The sequence below is a fragment of the Poecilia reticulata genome, chromosome 13 (genome assembly GCF_904066995.2).
Source record: "Poecilia reticulata chromosome 13, P_reticulata-male-v2, whole genome shotgun sequence".
Classification (NCBI taxonomy): Eukaryota; Metazoa; Chordata; class Actinopteri; order Cyprinodontiformes; family Poeciliidae; genus Poecilia; species Poecilia reticulata.
The window spans coordinates 8598786-8617000 of NC_088842.1; the positions used below are offsets into that span (position 1 = coordinate 8598786).

General features: G+C 38.7%; 1 protein-coding gene across 1 annotated transcript; it reads left to right on the forward strand.

Annotated features, from left to right (window-relative positions):
- The first annotated feature begins 254 nt into the window (after positions 1–254).
- On the forward strand, positions 255–12007 carry LOC145554602 (uncharacterized). The gene is made up of 2 exons (XM_081614768.1): positions 255–3179; positions 11748–12007. The coding sequence occupies exon 1, from the start codon at positions 377–379 to the stop codon at positions 821–823; it is 447 nt and encodes a 148-aa protein (XP_081470894.1). The 5' UTR covers positions 255–376; the 3' UTR covers positions 824–3179; positions 11748–12007.
- The last annotated feature ends 6208 nt before the right edge of the window (positions 12008–18215 follow it).

An 18215-nucleotide genomic window follows, 5' to 3' on the forward strand; every position in this document is an offset into this window, starting at 1 on the left:
GGTGGCTGTCCTCGACTCGCTGGTGGCTCTCCTCGACTCGCTGGTGGCTCTCCTCGACTCGCTGGTGGCCGTCCTCGACTCGCTGGTGGCTCTCCTCGACTCGCTGGTGGCTGTCCTCGACTCGCCTGTGGCTCTCCTCGACTCGCTGGTGGCTCTCCTCGACTCGCTGGTGGCCGTCCTCGACTTGCTGGTGGCTCTCCTCGACTCGCTGGTGGCCGTCCTCGACTCGCTGGTGGCTCTCCTCGACTCGCTGGTGGCCGTCCTCGACTCGCTGGTGGCCGTCCTCGACTCGCTGGTGGCTCTCCTCGACTCGCTGGTGGCCGTCCTCGACTCGCTGGTGGCTCTCCTCGACTCTCTGGTGGCTCTTCTCCACCCTATGGTGGCTCTCCTCGACTCTCTGGTGGTTTTCGACTCTCTGGTGGTTTTCGACTCTCTGGTGGTTTTCGACTCTCTGGTGGCTCTCCTCGACTCTCTGGTGGTTTTCGACTCTGTGGTGGCTCTCCTCGACTCACTGGGGGCTCTCCTCGACTCTCTGGTGGCTCTTCTCGACTCTCTGGTGTCTGTCCTCGACTCTCTGGTGGCTCTTCTCGACTCTCTGGTGTCTGTCCTCGACTCTCTGGTGACTCTTATCGGCTCTCTGGTGGCTCTTTTCGACTCTGGTGGTTTTCGACTCTCTGGTGGCTCTTCTCGACTCTGGTGGTTTTCGACTCTCTGGTGGCTCTTATCGGCTCTCTGGTGGCTCTTTTCGACTCTGGTGGTTTTCGACTCTCTGGTGGCTCTTCTCGACTCTGGTGGTTTTCGACTCTCTGGTGGCTCTTTTTGACTCTGGTGGTTTTCGACTCTCTGGTGGCTCTTCTCGACTTTGGTGGTTTTCGACTCTGGTGGCTCTTTTCGACTCTGGTGGTTTTTGACTCTCTGGTGGCACTTCTCGACTCTCTGGTGGCTCTTCACAACTCTCTGGTGACTCTCCTCGACTTACCTGACTAAAGTCTTGATCTATTTTAGCATAAATTCATCATTTGTGTTTTAAGGAGGGATGAAAGTTATCGATTGAGTTAATCTAAAGTTGATTGATTGATAGGCCCGTCACAATAAATCAGTTCATTATATAGTAAATTAAAACAAACCCAATATTTTCAGTTTGCATTATTTATCGTTTTTCCAAAAACTGGATAATTCTTTAGTTAGACGTTTAAGACAATTTTGTTTCCAGAGATTTCATAATTCATTTTATTCGCTTTATGTATACCATTTAAAATGTTTTCCACTTCCAGCGTTTAAAGTTTATTGATCTTTGAGAATGTTCTTGTATTATGCCAACACCATTATATTAATTAAAAATGGTTTCAAAACAATATCATCGTTAATCGCAGTACCTTCTGGGACAATTTATCGTTCAGCAAAATTTATCATGAAGGGCTAAATTTTTCATAAAACAATAAATTTAACAAAATAAATTACCATTTTGTCTCATCTGTTAAATACAGGCTAAATGAACAGAAATGTCTTTATTTTTCTCATGATAGGTCCATGGACACATACTCCCGTCGATTTTACTGCAAGACTCCGCCTCCCCCAGTCTCACTTTCTTTTTTATTTTTTTATTGATTTTTATAACTTTGTATAAAACATCAACAGAAGTAAACAAAAACAACCCACCATAAATCAACAAGGAGCACTGCAGTATTCGCATAAAAACATACATGTAGCCTACATACACAAAGTACAGACAGACATTCCCGGGCCTGGTTCCAAGTAGTCAAACTGTTGGACAGCCAAGTGAGTAATACATAAGACTGAGATTCCAGATCCAACCATAAAGAGTTCCCTCTATTCATAAACCAATTTGATATGATTTTAAGTTGTGCTGACCAATAATAAAATTGCAGGGATGGTAATGATAGCCCTCCAAGATGTTTTGGTATAGTTAATATAGAAAACTTGACTCTTGGCTGTTTATTGTCCCAGATAAAGCGAGATAAATAAGAATTTAGTGATTTGAAGTGTGCAGAGGATAAGTAGCAGGAAAGATTTTGCTATGAATAGTTGAGTCGCGGAAGGATGTTCATTTTTATAGTGTTAATTCTCCCTAAGAAAGAGGTTTGTAGGGAAGCCCAGTTTATTAAATAAATTTTTTATCTTCTGAATTAAAGGTGAATAATTAGTTTCAAAGAGATAATTGAGATCAGGTGTAACAAAAATACCCAGATATTTGAAGCCTCTCATAGACATTTGAAAGGGAGATTGCATCAACCTTTCTGGGGGGATGCTGAAAGGGGTGGCGACAGACTTTCCTAAGTTGATTTTGTATCCTGACAAATCACTGAATGTAGCCATAGACTCCAGGATAGCTGGAATTGATTTCTCAGGATTGCACAGATACAAAAGCACATCATCTGCGAGTAATGAAATCACATGGTTTCTACTGCCTATATTAATTCCAGATACATCTGGATTAGTCCTGGTGATCTCGGCCAGAGGTTCAATAAACAATGTAAACAATAAGGGTGAAAGGGGGCACCCCTGCCTACAACCGCTATGATTCTTGAAGGGCTCAGACATCAAACCATTTGTGTTAACTGAGGCTGTTGGGTCTGAGTAAAAACTTTTAACCAGATTGATAAAATTTAGGCCCAGACCAAATTTATATAACACCTGAAAAAGAAACGGCCATTCAACACGGTCAAAAGCCTTCTCGGCATTGAGGGAAACAATTACCGTTGGCTCTTTGTGAGTATTAAGGTACTGAACAACATTAAGAATGCGTCGTATATTGTCTGTGCCATATCTCATCTTTATAAACCCCGCCTGATCTGGGTTTTTTATTTTAGGGAGGATGTTTTCCAATCTCCGGGCTAATACTTTTGCCACAATTTTATAATCGACATTAAGTAAACTAATAGGTCTAAAGGAGGAACAACGCAGGGGACTTTTACCTTCTTTTAAAAGCCAACAAATGGAGGAGTGTCTCCATGAGCTGTTGATGCCATTTCTCAAAATGTCATCAACAGCGGGCATGAATATTGGTTGAATCTCAGGCCAAAATGACTTAAAAAATTCCAACGGAAACCCGTTGGGTCCAGGACATTTTCTGTTTGGCATAGATTTAATTTCAGCCCAAACTTCCTCCGGAGTGATAGCAGCATCTAAGAAGGCACGATCCTCTCCTGTGACAGAAGGTAGAGATATACTGCTGAAATAAGAGGCGACATCTTCTGGGTCAGCCACGTCCGTGTGGTATAGTGTTACGAAGAACATAAGGTAGCCGTTGATGTTGTAACTGTTCTTTTTATTGCCGAGTGCTTTACGCGGAAATGCCGGTTAAACTGTAAATAACGTTAAAAAAAAGACAAACAAAACGTCAATACTTAATATTGCAATATTCAAAGGACACAAACTTAAACATAGGTTTACATCATTAATATATAACTCTGTTGTCACCCATCGCCTCCACCTTTACTCGCACGCGGAGCGCCAGACATGCGCAGTGGTTTCCTCTGAGCGGGAGGAGATGTTTGTCTGATCGATAATAGCTGCATAAATCATAAGATATGGCGACATGTAAAATCAGCAGCGCTTCGCTTTCACAGACGGCGGGACTTCGTCCAACTTTTAGCGTCACTTGGAAGGAAAGCTTAAAGAAAGGTAAGATCTGTGGACGTGATGCTAACAAAGCATCACGTCCACAGAGACACATCTTGCATCTGCGATGAAAAAAAGTTGTCACTCATGCGCTGAATTATTGTGTGTTGACTGAGGTGTCGCATATATGGGACAACGCTGTGACCAAAGTCTGCAATATAGTGGTATGACATTCAGGAACGATCCGATTCTTAAGGACTGAAGCCTCACTGAGAGCGGTTCTTTGTTCTTGTGTACACTGCGGTAGATATATACTGCAGTAGATGTATATATACATATATATACACATACACACATTTATTTAATCGCTGAGTAAGTAAAAGTTGAATGTATGAACACAGAGCATGCTCATTGCTCATTGATTGATTTCGTTTCCTGTCATGGTGGCAAACATCGCAGTGGGAGGGAGGGTGAGAACAGTCACGGTGCTCATTCTGCTTAGTTACTTGTTGCGCCGTTGGACAGTGTTCATAGTTGAACTTTATTTACCGTTAATTGCAATGTTTCAGTTGTGGTTTCTGACCGCCCAGGGCGTTATTTTTCTAGTGATGGCAGGGGACCTCTGCGGATTGTAGCACAGCGATGAAAGCAAAACAGAATGAAGTGAGTTTTAATTGATACTGGTTAAATATATTTCAGCTCTAAGTATTTAATATCTAGGTGTTTTTATGGGAATGGGATCTTTCAGATCAATCTGAGAACCAATTTTGATAGGTAAACTTAATTTTATTGTGTCATTTAGCGCGGGGCGCTGGTCTTGGTCTCGGGTTCGGTGGTCTTGACTACAACTCTGCTACATGGCTCCTTGGTTGCCTCCCCTCACCTTCTTTCCATCCCCTTTCAGTTGGATTTCTTTCTAAATAAATGTCACTAATGAAGTTCATGCTATGTTAGGACAGGAGACAAGATGTTTCCATCCCTGAAATTATGATCCATAGAATCACATATCTAAGTCTAAACTGTTACAGAGAATAAACACAATAAGAACACGTTTAATCTGTGGTTAAACGTGTTCCATTTTAATGGCAGAAATGTGCCATTAAAATGGCACATTTAATACATCAGAAATGTATTAAAATAAACACATTTCTGATGTATTAAAATTAAATACAATCGGCACACTTAATGATATTAGCGATTAGGTAATGCATTCAGCGAGTACTTTTACTTTTAATACTTAAGTATTTTTAAAAGCCAGCACTTTTTAACTTTTACATAAGTAAAATGTTAATGTGGTACTTTGACTTTTACTTGAGTACAATTTTGACTGTGTATTTGTACTTTTACTTAAGTACATTTTTTGAGTACTTTCTCCACCACTGGCTAAAAGGTAACTGCTTCCTAATTACACGCACAAATCTAATAAAAGATTTGTGCACTAAAATACAAACAAAATCAAGGAGCTCGGAGAAATCAATAGCTAACAAGCCGTTTGCCAGTTTGCATATATTCATTTCTAAATTAAATTTGACAAAGTTGATCCATTTACCTTGAAATGAATGAATACTTTTAAAAGTTTTTCCATACTTTTCAAGATCAAAACTATACATTATAAAACAAGAAAAGACAAAAAGCAGAAAGTCAGAAATCAATCTCCCAGTTTTGCAGAACCAAAACAAACCTTGAAAGCAGGAAAATAAACCAAAGAGTCAGGCAAGGGGCTGCTTTGGTGTAACAAACACCATCTATTTCAACATTTTTTTGTGTCCGTGTGTTTTTTTTTTTTTTTATGAGGAGTAGAAGAAAAAGAAATGAAAACAAGCTGAGCGAAATTGATGCTTGGAGCAGTGAAGGCGAATTTGCACTGGCTTTTTTGAGGACCAGAGCTCTAATTCCATCACAGCTAGCAGGAGCTCATTGAGAGACAGCAGCATTGAGATGTGCAGAGGGGGGAAAAAGATCAAGAGTGTTAGGAATAAGGAGCTGGCTGGTGTGGAAAGCATCAGATACGAGATGAGGATTACAGATGGAACAAGACTGCTGCGGAGGCTGATCTGTTCGGTGTTAAAAAATAAAATAAACTGCTATCTCAGAGAGAGCTCTTCACTCCACAAGATCCTGCGTTCACAGGAGAATGTGAAGTGGCTGGAAAGGTTTGTTTTTAACATGTGATGTGGCACCAAATGTAATGGAAGCTCCATGTGAGTGGAATATTTTGGGTGCTGGTCATTTTGACCCTTTGCCTTGTTCTGGTCATTTTATACTCGACATTTTTAGCTACAGAAAATGAGCAGGAAGGAATGAACTAAAATTCACACCTTTTCACTACAAAAACACAAAATCTCACCAAGTATTTTTTTTCCTACTTTGTAGTGCAAACATCATGGTACACTAAATAAGACAAAATGACTTAAAAGTAACTTTTTCAGCAAGAGAACTAAGGTTGTTTTTCTCAGTAATTCTCGAATATTGATAAAAACCACAAATTCTACTGGCAGATTTTTTCACTTTAATATTGCCTTGTTATAAGTGAAGAAAAAAACTGCCAGTGAAACTAGTACGTTTTAAGTAAATATTCAATTATTGACTGAAAATGTATTTATCTTTACAAAAAGTTACTTTTAAGTTATTTTTCTCTTATTTCAACTGCAACAATATTTCTAGCAGAAAGAAGTCAAAAATATTTGGTAAGTTTTTTATGTTTTTGCAGGGCAAGTTGATGTTTAGAAACTACTTAAACAACCTTTAAAATAATTCCATAATATCCAATCATAGTAAGGAAATGTGGCTAAAGAGACTAAAATATTGACCAACAAGAAGTTGCTTAGTTTTATTTTGGTTTTGTTCTGGGGTAATAATCTGTCATGTTTCTTTTTGTCTTTTTATTCTGTGTGGTTTAATGTCTTCGGAATAATCCACAGTCAGATCGGGTTGCACATAAAATTCGAGTAATTTGGTGGACATCGTTTAATGCATCCTGCATGTTTTAGTTCTCTCCCTGATAGCGGTAACGTCTTCAGCATGTCAATCTTCTTCTTGGGCCATCTAATGAGCCATCATTTGATCCAGGTGCATTTAACCAGCGAGAGAACTAAAATATGCAGGACGCCGGCCCTCTAGGACCGACTTTGGACACCACTGGTTTAATAAGTCATTCCGTTCTGGACAAGTACTTTCCAAGTATGGAAAAAGAAAAAAATAGAACATGAAAATATTTCCATTTCTACAGTTTATTTCTTGTTCCACAGTCGAAGTCCATTCATTAATGCATTTAAGGAAAACATGAGTGAGAATTTCTTTTAAAAACCAGGGAATTTTGGTGAGGAAAACTGTATAGACAACCCTCACTGTATATCAAAATACATATCATCTAGAGACTTAAACTAAAAGACTTAAATTGCTGTTGTCCAACTGAGAAGTCTGCTCTTTTTACATGAATTAATGCATTAATGCGCCATTGGCATGGCGACAATCAGGCAAGTCCAGCTGGGGAATGAAGCCAGGATCTCCATTAAGCCTGTCAGCAGAGGCCGGCATCAGGCGACATGAGTGGTGGTTGCTGTGGACTCATATGCAGACAAGAAGCTGGTAATGTCACCCTAATCTATAACTTAATGAAGTGGAGCTCAGCAGCAGAGCAATGGCAGGTGAAAACAGCATGAAGGAAATGAGACAGGATGATAACAGGTTAGTCTGATCAGCAGAATGTGTTGGAGTCGGGCTGAAGCATTAACTGAGCTTCAGATGTGGGAGAAAAGCCTAGAAATGACGGAAACATTTGCATAAATTCCTTGGCCAGCATTCTCTAGCAAAAGAGACTTAATCTCATTAGGATCTTCCTGGTGAAACAAAGGTTAATAAATGGATAAAGGAACACTGGAGAAATTAAGCAAGATGAACAAGAATGAATGAATAATAATAATAATAATAATAATAAAAATGTTTACAAAGAATGTGTGAACACATGAATCTTCAAAAATGTTCTTAGCATTTAGTTTGGACTTACACCAGCAGATGACAAGTCTACAAATCTGTGAAAAACTTCACTCTGGACTGGGGCTGAAAGGGTTAATCATGATTAATCTATTATTGAAATAATCGCCAACTAAGTCAGTAATCGATTAATCATCAAATGTAGCATGGTTGTATACGCTATAACATTGTATTTCTGTATCATTTTCTTGCTCCTGTGTAATGCAATAGTTTTCAAGCATAATACTACGGATTTATTTGCCGTTAATCGCAAACAAAATAACGAAAGTAACATGAAATATACCACTGCTTACTTTCTTGAGAAAATTAGGATTTCTAATGATACGTCTCTTTATGTCTTTGCGATTTTTTGTTTTGTTTTTAACGTCCCTCCTTTTAAACTTTTATGCCAAGTGAAAAGAGAAGTTGGTTTTCTTAGATGAAACCAGCAGAGACTCTGCAGCAGTTTAAAGTCAAAGCGCCTTGTTTGTGCTCTGCAGTCCTGCGTTAGGGAGCGCATCTTTCAGTTCCTATGAAACAATTCCTGACGTATGAGGGGAGCTTTGGTTATTCCGAGCTGCAGGAAATGAAAGGAATTAATTTATCAAACTGAGTGTAAGTGGCACACACACATTGTGCTTTGTTATTACTTGAGGAATGTGGCTGGTACAAACAGAGGAGCAGCACAATATGAGAGAGACATTCAAATTCATGCATTCAGTTTGAGTTTTTTTTTCTGTTTTTGATGCGTGTCGCAGGCACAGAAGAAAAAAGTTTGTGTGTGTGAGAAAGAGAGCAAGAAAGAGAAAGTGGTGTGTGGGGTATTTGGGAAGCCATGTTTTTGTTCAGATTTTCCACTAGGGGGTGTATAATCACCATATTTATCAATTTTTAGACTTGCACAGCAGCCTACCTGTCCACATAGTTTGATTTGGGGATAATTGTTCTGCTAAGAATTTGTTGAGCTGAAGATGTGAATTTTTCGAGCTTCAGTCAGAGTTATTTGTGAAAGTCTTACATCACCACAAGCTTAAGTCGCGTCAGCTCCCTGAAACGCTGGTTAGTCTGCAGCATGTTTTCCCAGCTTACGTGGATTTGCTAAATTCACACACTTTGTCATGTTGCACCACAGACTATAATGCACTTTATTGGAAATTGTACTAGACCAGCACAAAGAAGCAAGTGCTTGCAAAGCGGAGGGGAAAGAACAGTGTTCAAGTTGTTTGTTTCCCCAATAAAAATTTGATAAGTGTGGCGTGCATTTGTGTTCAGCCCTCGTTTGTCAATGTTGTAGAGAACAACCTTTGAAATTACAGCTGCAAGTCATTTTTTAATGTATGGCTCTTCCAGCTTTCCCAGCTAAAGATTGGAAGTTTTGCACATCCTTTTTCTTAAAAAATAAAGCTCATGTTTAGTCAGATTTTAGGACTCTACTTTGCCTGGGCCATTCTAAAACACGATGAACTAAAATCTAAACCACCCTAATATCAACCTTGTTATATATATATTGCTGTGGTCATGATGTGGTCCATTTCAGTATCAAGTCTTCTGTATCCCATGCCATGATGCTGCCACCTCCATTATGATAGTTTTAGTTTTCACAGTGTTTTGTGTGTGGGCCAAAAAGTGAAACTTTCCCCTAATCTGATCAGAGCATCCTCTTCCAAATATTTCTGGTGACTCATTTTTTTGCTTGAGATAAACTTGAAATTGATTTAGTTTTTTAAATATTGTTTTATTTATTTTACTTTTTAATGGCCACATTTCTGGAGTGCATCTGGAGAAATACACAGAAGCAACCAATCACAGCAAGGAGGAATGTCTTAATGTTGTCAATCACCTTGTGTATGCGCTGCTGTGCCATTTGTGGAAAAACAATTTACTGGCATGGAAAAACTGTTGTCATTGATAGCCACGCTAACTAGCTTGCACATTCATGGTCCGCTCCTTAGTGCTTTGGGGATTCTGGGGTTTACTGTGTGAACAGCATGTACACAGGCATGATTGACAGCGCTAAGACCCTCGTCCTGGCCCTGATTAGTTGTTTCTGACCTGAGCAGTGACACTGCTCAATTTTATTCAAAGACTATCTGTCTCGTGTTACATTAAAACATAGTGACAGTTTTAGCAAATATGTAAAAAACAAATAAATTTTTTTATGAAAATTACCTCTTGCAAGATGTTGCACTGCCTGCTACACAAATCCCAACAAAACACTAAAGTTTGCTGCTTACGCACGACAAAGTTCAAAGGTACTTTTGCAGCACACTGTATCTGTAACCAAGGATTTTCAATGTGAGCTAAGAGTTTTTTTTTTCTTTCTTTTTTTTAAATCCCCCTTTGTATGTGGCATAGAACGACTAAGCCAATCAGCTGATTTGACGGATGATCCAAATAAAAAGTTACTGTATTGTTAAGTAGGCCATAACAAACTCAACATGAAGACGACCCACTTTGAAGCCTGAGGGGGTAAATCAGCTGAACAGCGATGTGGTGCTCCATTAAGACTGCAGTAACTGCGCTGAGCGGGATAAATCGCCCTTTTATGAATTCACTGTAATTTAATTAAACCAACAGGGATAAACGTGTGCGGTGTCGCTCGCTAATGATGTGGACATTAACCTTTGGTTCCAGCTGCTTTGCCCTCTAAAATGTTAACAGCCCAGGGAGGGAGGGGGCGAATGCCCGTTGGAAATCCGTACGGCTCTCGGCTCGCGATGCTCCTGACACGGCACAAATTTATTACGTCGTATGTTATTTGCAGTCAAGTCGTGTTGTGATACGTCTTCATAAGCTGTATTTTATGCTGCTGCCAACATCATCGTGCCTTTTAGACCGTTATCTGTGAATCGCCTCGCCTGGTTTCTTTTCTTTTTTTTTTTTTTATGTCCTCGGCTGAGAGACTAATTGTCCTGTCATTTCCATACTAATTAATATGCATAAGTGTCTGTCTGTAGGCTATACGTTAGGCTTAGTAGACGGCACAATCATGAAAAATTGATGGGCCAGCTGTATTTTAGGCCATTCATCGGAATATGACACTTAATAATCGGCTAAAAACCTGAAGCGGGATGATTTGGAGGCAGCTAAATGTGCGGTTTTCTGAAGGCGCAGTGTGGGACTGGACTGACGGGGAGGTGAAGTCACACAGGAAGGTCCTGTCGTTCCATTAACCTTTTATAATGAAACAGTGAAGCGAGAAAGCTGGACAAATGACACAATGTTCACGTCATATCAGGGGGAACAGAATAATAGCACCGGCACACAACCCGTTATTTAAAAAGGCATCTGCTTCCCTGAATTATTTAGGACTACAGGAAGATTTTTTTTTTTTAATAACTTTTCTCTCCGACTTGCTGTGAAGAGCTAAATGAGGTCTCCAATGTCACTCTGGTAGAACTCAAGGATGAGTTGGAGGCACAGAAATCTGCCAACAACCGATAATTTGTGCTTGATTTGGCAATTCAGTGTAATAGTTTTGCACACAACCCGTCAAAACCGATGCTTACTCAGCGCTCCAACTTTGCCCCGATGGATTTTGTTACCTTTCGATCCAGAAAAGGTCTTCCTTTTAAGAATCTTGAAGCTCAGCCATACTTCAGTTTAAGCAGAAAACAAATATAATATATAAGAAAAAAAAAACAGAACAGATTGTGCCAGCTAAACCTCTGGAAGACAGGAAATAATAAGGTTTCAAGGCTTTCAAAGGCAGACAGATTCCACTATCTTTATGCAGAGCAAGTCTTTCTCCCACATTTTTGTTGATTTATGCTACTCTTAAAGTGATTCTTAAAGGGTTTGACTCAGCAGTTTGCTCCAGCTAATGGACACTCACAATGGTCCATGCATACACTTTTAAGGATTCCATTACTTTTTATGTAAATAAACATGCGATCCAAACATTTTGCAAATCGTCATTGATCTACAGTCCTGGTGATTTTTTGCGTTACATTTAGTCACATTAGAAACCACATAGTTAAATATATATTAATTGGATTCTATTTGATAATTTGTGCATGCTTGAGAAGTGAAAAAACATTTCAGGATTTATTACAAAGGAAAATCTAAAAATTGAAGTCTCGCATGCAAATCAATATTGTGTCAAAATTAAAAACTTGAACACAGTCCTGTATTAGCCTTGATATTTATTGAGAAAATGTCTATAACAGAGTTCATTTCTCTCTTACCTACAGATAAAAGTCCAATCACTGACGGATGGAAAGGAGCAAAGTTTTACAATACAAGCATATGTGAAGTCAAACGTCAAATGTGGAACCATTTTGATCTGCCACAAAAAATCTCCAACCACTGACGTTCAATACGCAACGAGAAAATGTTAAGGGGGTCTGACCACTTTTGCCGTTTAACTGTATGAATGTTAATTCACTCGAAAGCGAGTTCATTACTTAAAAAGATTCATGTAAGATAGAAATACAAAAAAAAAAAATGAATATGATCGCAACCCTTCTTTGGCCTAGAAATCAGAGCTAACTTCTTCTCATCACAGCCATATAATGAGCACAGGTGAAGCTGTAAAAGAGACCAGCTGAACCCGCTATCAAACTAATTATCAGACTGACTGATATAAAAGAGGGACAGATGTGCTTGAAATCACCCTCTCTTGTTACCAGTGGTTATGTAATGAGAAGCAAGCAGCCGTCAGTTCTCTATCAAAATGGCCTCACATTCAATAAAATTGCTGCTAGAACATTTTTTAGATGAACAAAAGCTAAAAGGTTTAACAGCTGTGGAGAAGGCTCCAGAACATCTAAGAGAGGAGAGAATAAGTAAGTATTATGCAGTACAGTGTTGCCACCAGTGCAGAGCACACTCAAAACTGGCAGGAGGTGAACTTCAGTGCATCTGTACGGAAAGACAAATGCCTTGAAGCACTTTCAGTCCAAGAAAAACAAACGACAGACTGAAACTCTGCAGAAATGACAAGAACGGACATAAAACGACCGGCGAAAAGTTTTCTTCTTCTTGATGAATCATCCTTCTGATTGTTTGGGACATCTGGAAAATTATTTGTCCACGGAAGAAAATATGAGTGCTACAATAAATCCCCCATGTCCAAACACTGTCATGAATACTGAGTGGAGTTAAAACATCTTCAAAGAGTGACTTTTTAAAGCAATGCGAGAGGGAGAAGGAAAAAAGAACTATGCATTTAGATTCTGTGTATTTTCTGACAAGACATAGCACTATTTCACAAAAGCAAAGGTGATCACAAAGGGGCTTAAATATCCTAACATTGATACTTTGGATTAATAGCTAGAAAACTCTCCAGATGTGAATAATCTTAACCTAAAAAAAAGGGAAAACTTGAGTTAGTCAGCCCAAGTTTTAATGCAGTCTTAGGAATAATCACAATGATAAAATACAGCTAACGACACAGTTTATGTGAAGTTCACCGAGAATTGAAACATTAATTTAATCTAAATTGTGATAATAGAAGAAAACAGTAGTATGCAGATTCTCAAGACCAACTTCACTAGAAAGTAAAACGATTCCTTCTGCAAAATGAACAAGATGTTGGCTTTTGATCTAGTAAAAAATAAGAACGTCTAAGCCTTGACTAATTAATTCAGTACCTTATTTTTGATCATTTCTAGATCTATAAGAGCCACAGAGTCTCTTATTTGCAACAGTATTTCTTGTGGCTAGTTTTTAACACATTCACCTCTCTCATTTTGCCATTCTGGAGGAGTATTCGACATTAATACAGTTTTGAGGGCAGAAGTGAGGAGTTAATAAAAAGCACCTTCTGCTTTCTCATTCACAGCAATCACAATGTGTTCTTGGACCCAAGAAAGTCCAGTGTTAAAACTCCGACTTCAAGTTCAAGACTTTCTAAAACACCTACAATATGGTTACAGTGCCTTTACTTGTCAAACAAAGATCTGTATTGATTAATCCTTTCACACTCTAGGACTAATAGTGTGTGAGCTTCTGTGTGGAAAACAGAATATAATTCTGAATTCCCGACCTCATGCAAAGCCTGCAGAAACAACAATTTATACAAGTTAGTATAAACTAGGCCATTTGATGGGAGGTGGCAACAAACGCTAACAAACATGATATGGGGCATTTGTAGAAATAATTCTGATAATTTAGGACTTTTTTTTCACACCCGGGAGTCGCTTGAGGTCGCCAGTCCATCACAGAGACAGACAGGGCAAACAACCATGAAATTATGAAAACCTCACATGTAAAAAATAAGCTCATTAGCTACAGCCACTAATATGAAACCCTTTTACTTGTATAAATTAGTGAGTAGGTAAAAATTACAGTTACCTAACAGTCACAGGCACATGAACAGATCCAGAAATCTGAGAAATATGTCACTTGAGTTGGTGGTTTAGAACAATCACTTTAACTTAGCTAATAGAATATCAGCATATTTAAGTGGACTCGCATCTATATTTAGAGCTACTGGATCACACAAAGCCGATTAAAAAGCAGGCACATCTGTGGGCAGCACAGTGTTGTTACACTTGACCTTGTGCCCGTTTTTTCTAATGTTCTTCCATAATTGGAGAGTTTTTAACTGCAGAGGAGCTTGATTTCAGTATACTTACTGGCCCCTAAAAGCCTGGCCAGAATATTATGGAGTATTTTGTAACCGAACAAGGTCATTTTTATCAGGGGAAACAGTAAGGCCTATTTCTCATTTTACAAAATCTATTAATTTTATTGATTTTATATACAATATTTCTTTTAAAAGAGAAAACATTTATATATCTTTATCCTTGGAACTGCTCTCATGCTGAGCCTTGAACAAGCGATAGCACACAGAGAAATATAAATAATATTACACACGGGGCCCCTGGGCCACATCACTAACTGACAGGCAGTCATTGTATGATTTATTTCCCCAATCTACTATGGTCAAAAACATATGAATATTAAACTGTTATGGGACAAAAAGGAACAAATAAATCTTGTTTTCAGATTCAGTTAAGGTTTTGTTTTCACCATCAGGCCTGAATGCCACCTGATGTGATTGAGAAAGCGAAGACAAAGCAACATTTTGCAAATTTTTAAAATTGTGTGCCTTTTAATGCCACCATACTGGCTACGCTGGCTAATTACAGCTTAACTGTTGATAACAGCAGGCTATTCACTGGCTATCTAACTATCCTGTAATTATGCACACCAGTGAATAGGGCAAGACTAAAACATAAAGTAATTGTATTACACTATTTTTCAGGATGTCAATTTTCAGGATGTCTGCTTGCAGACTCTTCTGAGATAATTAAGCCAGCTAGCTTGAGGTTCATTGTAGGCTAGTTTTGAATTATAGTGCCATGGTTTTCAAACTGGCACTAAATCATTGAAATACTAAAGGAACATCCATCCATACCTAGGGTCATATTTCCAGTGTTCACCTGGACAGGTCCATAACAGGACAACACCGAGACACATAGCATGGACAGCCATGTATACACACATAACTAAGAACAATTCAGGTACAATTTAAACTAACAGTCATGTTCTTTTTTAACTGTGGGAGGAATCCAGAGTACACAGAGAGAACCCACGCATACATAAAACATGTAGAAAGACCTCAAGCTGGGATTTGAGCCCAGACCATTTTGCTGCAAGGTAACGGTGCTACCAACTGTAGTCCCTTGCAGAACTACTACAGAAATGGGTCCTCAAAGAAAGGGTGTACATGTATTACTGTATTTTCTGGACTATGTGTCACTTTGGAGTATGAGGCACCCTTCAATCAAAAAAAAAAAGCATTACAAAGAGGAAAAAGAAAGAAAAAAAAACATACAAGTCGCACAGGAGTATAAGTTGTATTTATTTAGAAATTGTCAAACGTGACGGGGGCCTCACAGAAACTGTTGACGTTGGAGTGGAAGTTATCTGGCAGTTTCTGATGCACCAAATCCTACTCTAAATCAAGAATGGCTCCACTCTGCCAGTGAAGTGCGCAGCAGGACGGAGACGCATGTGGTGTAAATCCAGAGTGACAGACGACTGTGTGGCATAAAGCAATAACACCAAGAAGGTCAGCATGCAGTCATTTATATTATTCACCTGAATGGTGCATTCAGAAGCCTCAACAGGTGTCGAAGTAGTTGCCAAAGGCATCATAGACAGATTATCAGAACTAAAACAGCAAGTTCTTTGTGGATTCAACTGTGGACTCGTTTCAAAGGCTCTGCCCACCCTGTTTTCAACCCACAATTAGCTTCATTCACAGTTGCAGGCTGTCCTTGGTACATGTCCATACGAATTAATATTTAACGCATCAGTCAAAAACATGTCATGAAGAGGGAAAAAAGATAAACAAGTCACAACTGACAAAGTCAAAGGAACAGCCAATTAGTGAAAAAAGAAATTTTACTTATAGTTTGTAAAATACTATACTTGTCTTTACGTGCGTCGTCCAGATAAATTGCTGTCACCATGTTTTACCCACACAGCAGCCCAATATCCACAGTTGGATATTGGGCTTGGGGTTGTTTATCTTAGCCTCTTGAAATACAAGGTTTATCTTAGCCTCTTGAAATTCAGAATTCAAGCTTCTTGTTTACTTTTCCAACTTGCAATTAAACTTTTTCCCCCTATTTCATTCCCTCCAAATAGATAAAAACACAATGGAAAGAAGAAGTCAAACTCCTGTTGTGTCATTTAAAATGTCTCAACAGCATAGTGGTACTCAAAGAAAAGAATTTAATGAGGTGGTATTCGAAATGAAAAGCCTGGCAATAACTGTTACACTTGAACAGCAACAACCACTTCTTTCCAAAGAGCATACCGTTTTCCATCCATGCCGTCAATTTCAATTTCAAATAATCCCCTTGAATACAGATGCAATTAAACTCTTAGAACACATAAATTAGTGTTTTGACCCCTCAAAAAGGACGTCTGACAATGGGAAAGAAACCTGCTGCTATAATGCTTGTTGCAATTTTAAACACTATATGCATTATCACATGCTGGTGTCTTCAGATCTTATTCTGAAGAGTGTCAATTACTTTCTCCAAACAATCTATTCATACAATGAGCAAGGTTTATTCCAGCTACATTTGCATGTCCCGTACGTGCATAACATTTGTTGTACATCCTTCAATGTAGTTCTTGTGGTTATAGTCAGAAACATTCAACCCTTTTACCAAAGTAATGTTGCGATTTAGATTTCAACATTTAGTAAAAAATATTCAATATCAAGTTAACTTCTGCTGAAAAATGAACTAAGTCAAAATTAAAAACGTAATTCCGCAGCATGATTTGCTTTACTTCTGAATCGGGTAAGTAAGCAATGCTAACTTGGAGTGCGTCCTTAACCGGACAGTGAAGAAGTGGAGTAATGAACAACACTTCTCTGTCTGGCAATCCAATAGAAGACTCTGAGTTTGGAGTTTACCAGAAGCACAACACTTTCTTAAGTTCACTGTGCTAAGTGTAAAGTTTGGTGAAGAGGAGATTATATTTTTCAGGAGTTGGACTTGGCCCTGTAGTTCTGGTAGAAGAAAGGATATTTTCACAGCTCATAGTCCAGTTGACTGTTCAATTGGGGGTCAAAATTCCAACATTTAGCTGCAGTGGTTTGCTTTCTCACTGCACTGTGTCAAGCAATTCAAACTCTTTGATAAACCTGTTCACCTCCTTGGTTGTGGTGGCGCTGCATTAAGAGTCACTGAAGGAAACAATGCAAAATTCTAAAAAATGTAAAGGAAAATGAAGTAGCGTCAGATTTTAGCGGTTTTCTCTGTTGTCTTGGCGAAACACCACAAGCCATTTGTTGTGCTACTGCTAGACTGTTAGTTTAGGTTGTATATTTCCAGAATGCCCTGTGTCATATTCCGCTTCCTGCTTTCGTTCACTTCAACGGAAGTGAAACCGAGGTTTTAGGACGAAAAAGAGTTTGCTTTTGAGATGTAATGAAATAATCTACACTCAGCTTTGATAGAGCCATTTTCCCCCATCATTACAACTCGCCTTGAATATCTTCATGGTTGAAGTTTATTATACATAGATAAACATGCTTCACAGCTGAAGATACAATCATTACAGAACTCCTAAAGGCTTTATTATGTTTCAACTCCAAGCTTCACCTTAATGTGACTTTGGGATTAAATCACTGGCATATGGCTGTCTTAAAGTATACATCATGCATTGCCTGTGTTGATCTTATGATTTAATTGGCTGTTTAATTTATTTAACATCCAATTAAAGTGGAATCTTTAATCACTAAATCCTTAAAGCCTTAGGAGGGATGAATAGCTTTTATTTCAGCTGTGGATGCACAGTCGTTTCTCTATTGCAGTTTTTTATGTTGTTAGGCTAACAGCTTTATTTCTGTTTAACACTATTTTATTCAGAGACACAATTAGATAAATGTTTTTATTTAACTCAAAGGAGCTAATGTGATAGTATGCATATTTTCTGTGTCTATGATCATTCTTATTCCGTTTCAAGTGCTAACCGTCTCCTTCGGTTCAACGCTTAGCATATGCTAATTTGAATTTGAAAGAGGTTTCTCTGTTTTCCTGTAGCTGTAGAGAACTCATCCAAGTTGTGTCTGCAACCTCTGAGTAAAAAGAGGTTGCGTTTTGCTCAAAGGCAACCTCTAAGTAAAATGCTATTTCTCTGTCTAAATAAAGAAAAATGTTAAGGGTCTTTTCCTCTATCAAATGGAA

Excerpts from the sequence above, each read along its gene's own strand:
- LOC145554602 (XM_081614768.1), top strand. The coding sequence starts at position 377 with ATGGTGGCTCTCCTCGACTCTCTGGTGGTTTTCGACTCTCTGGTGGTT.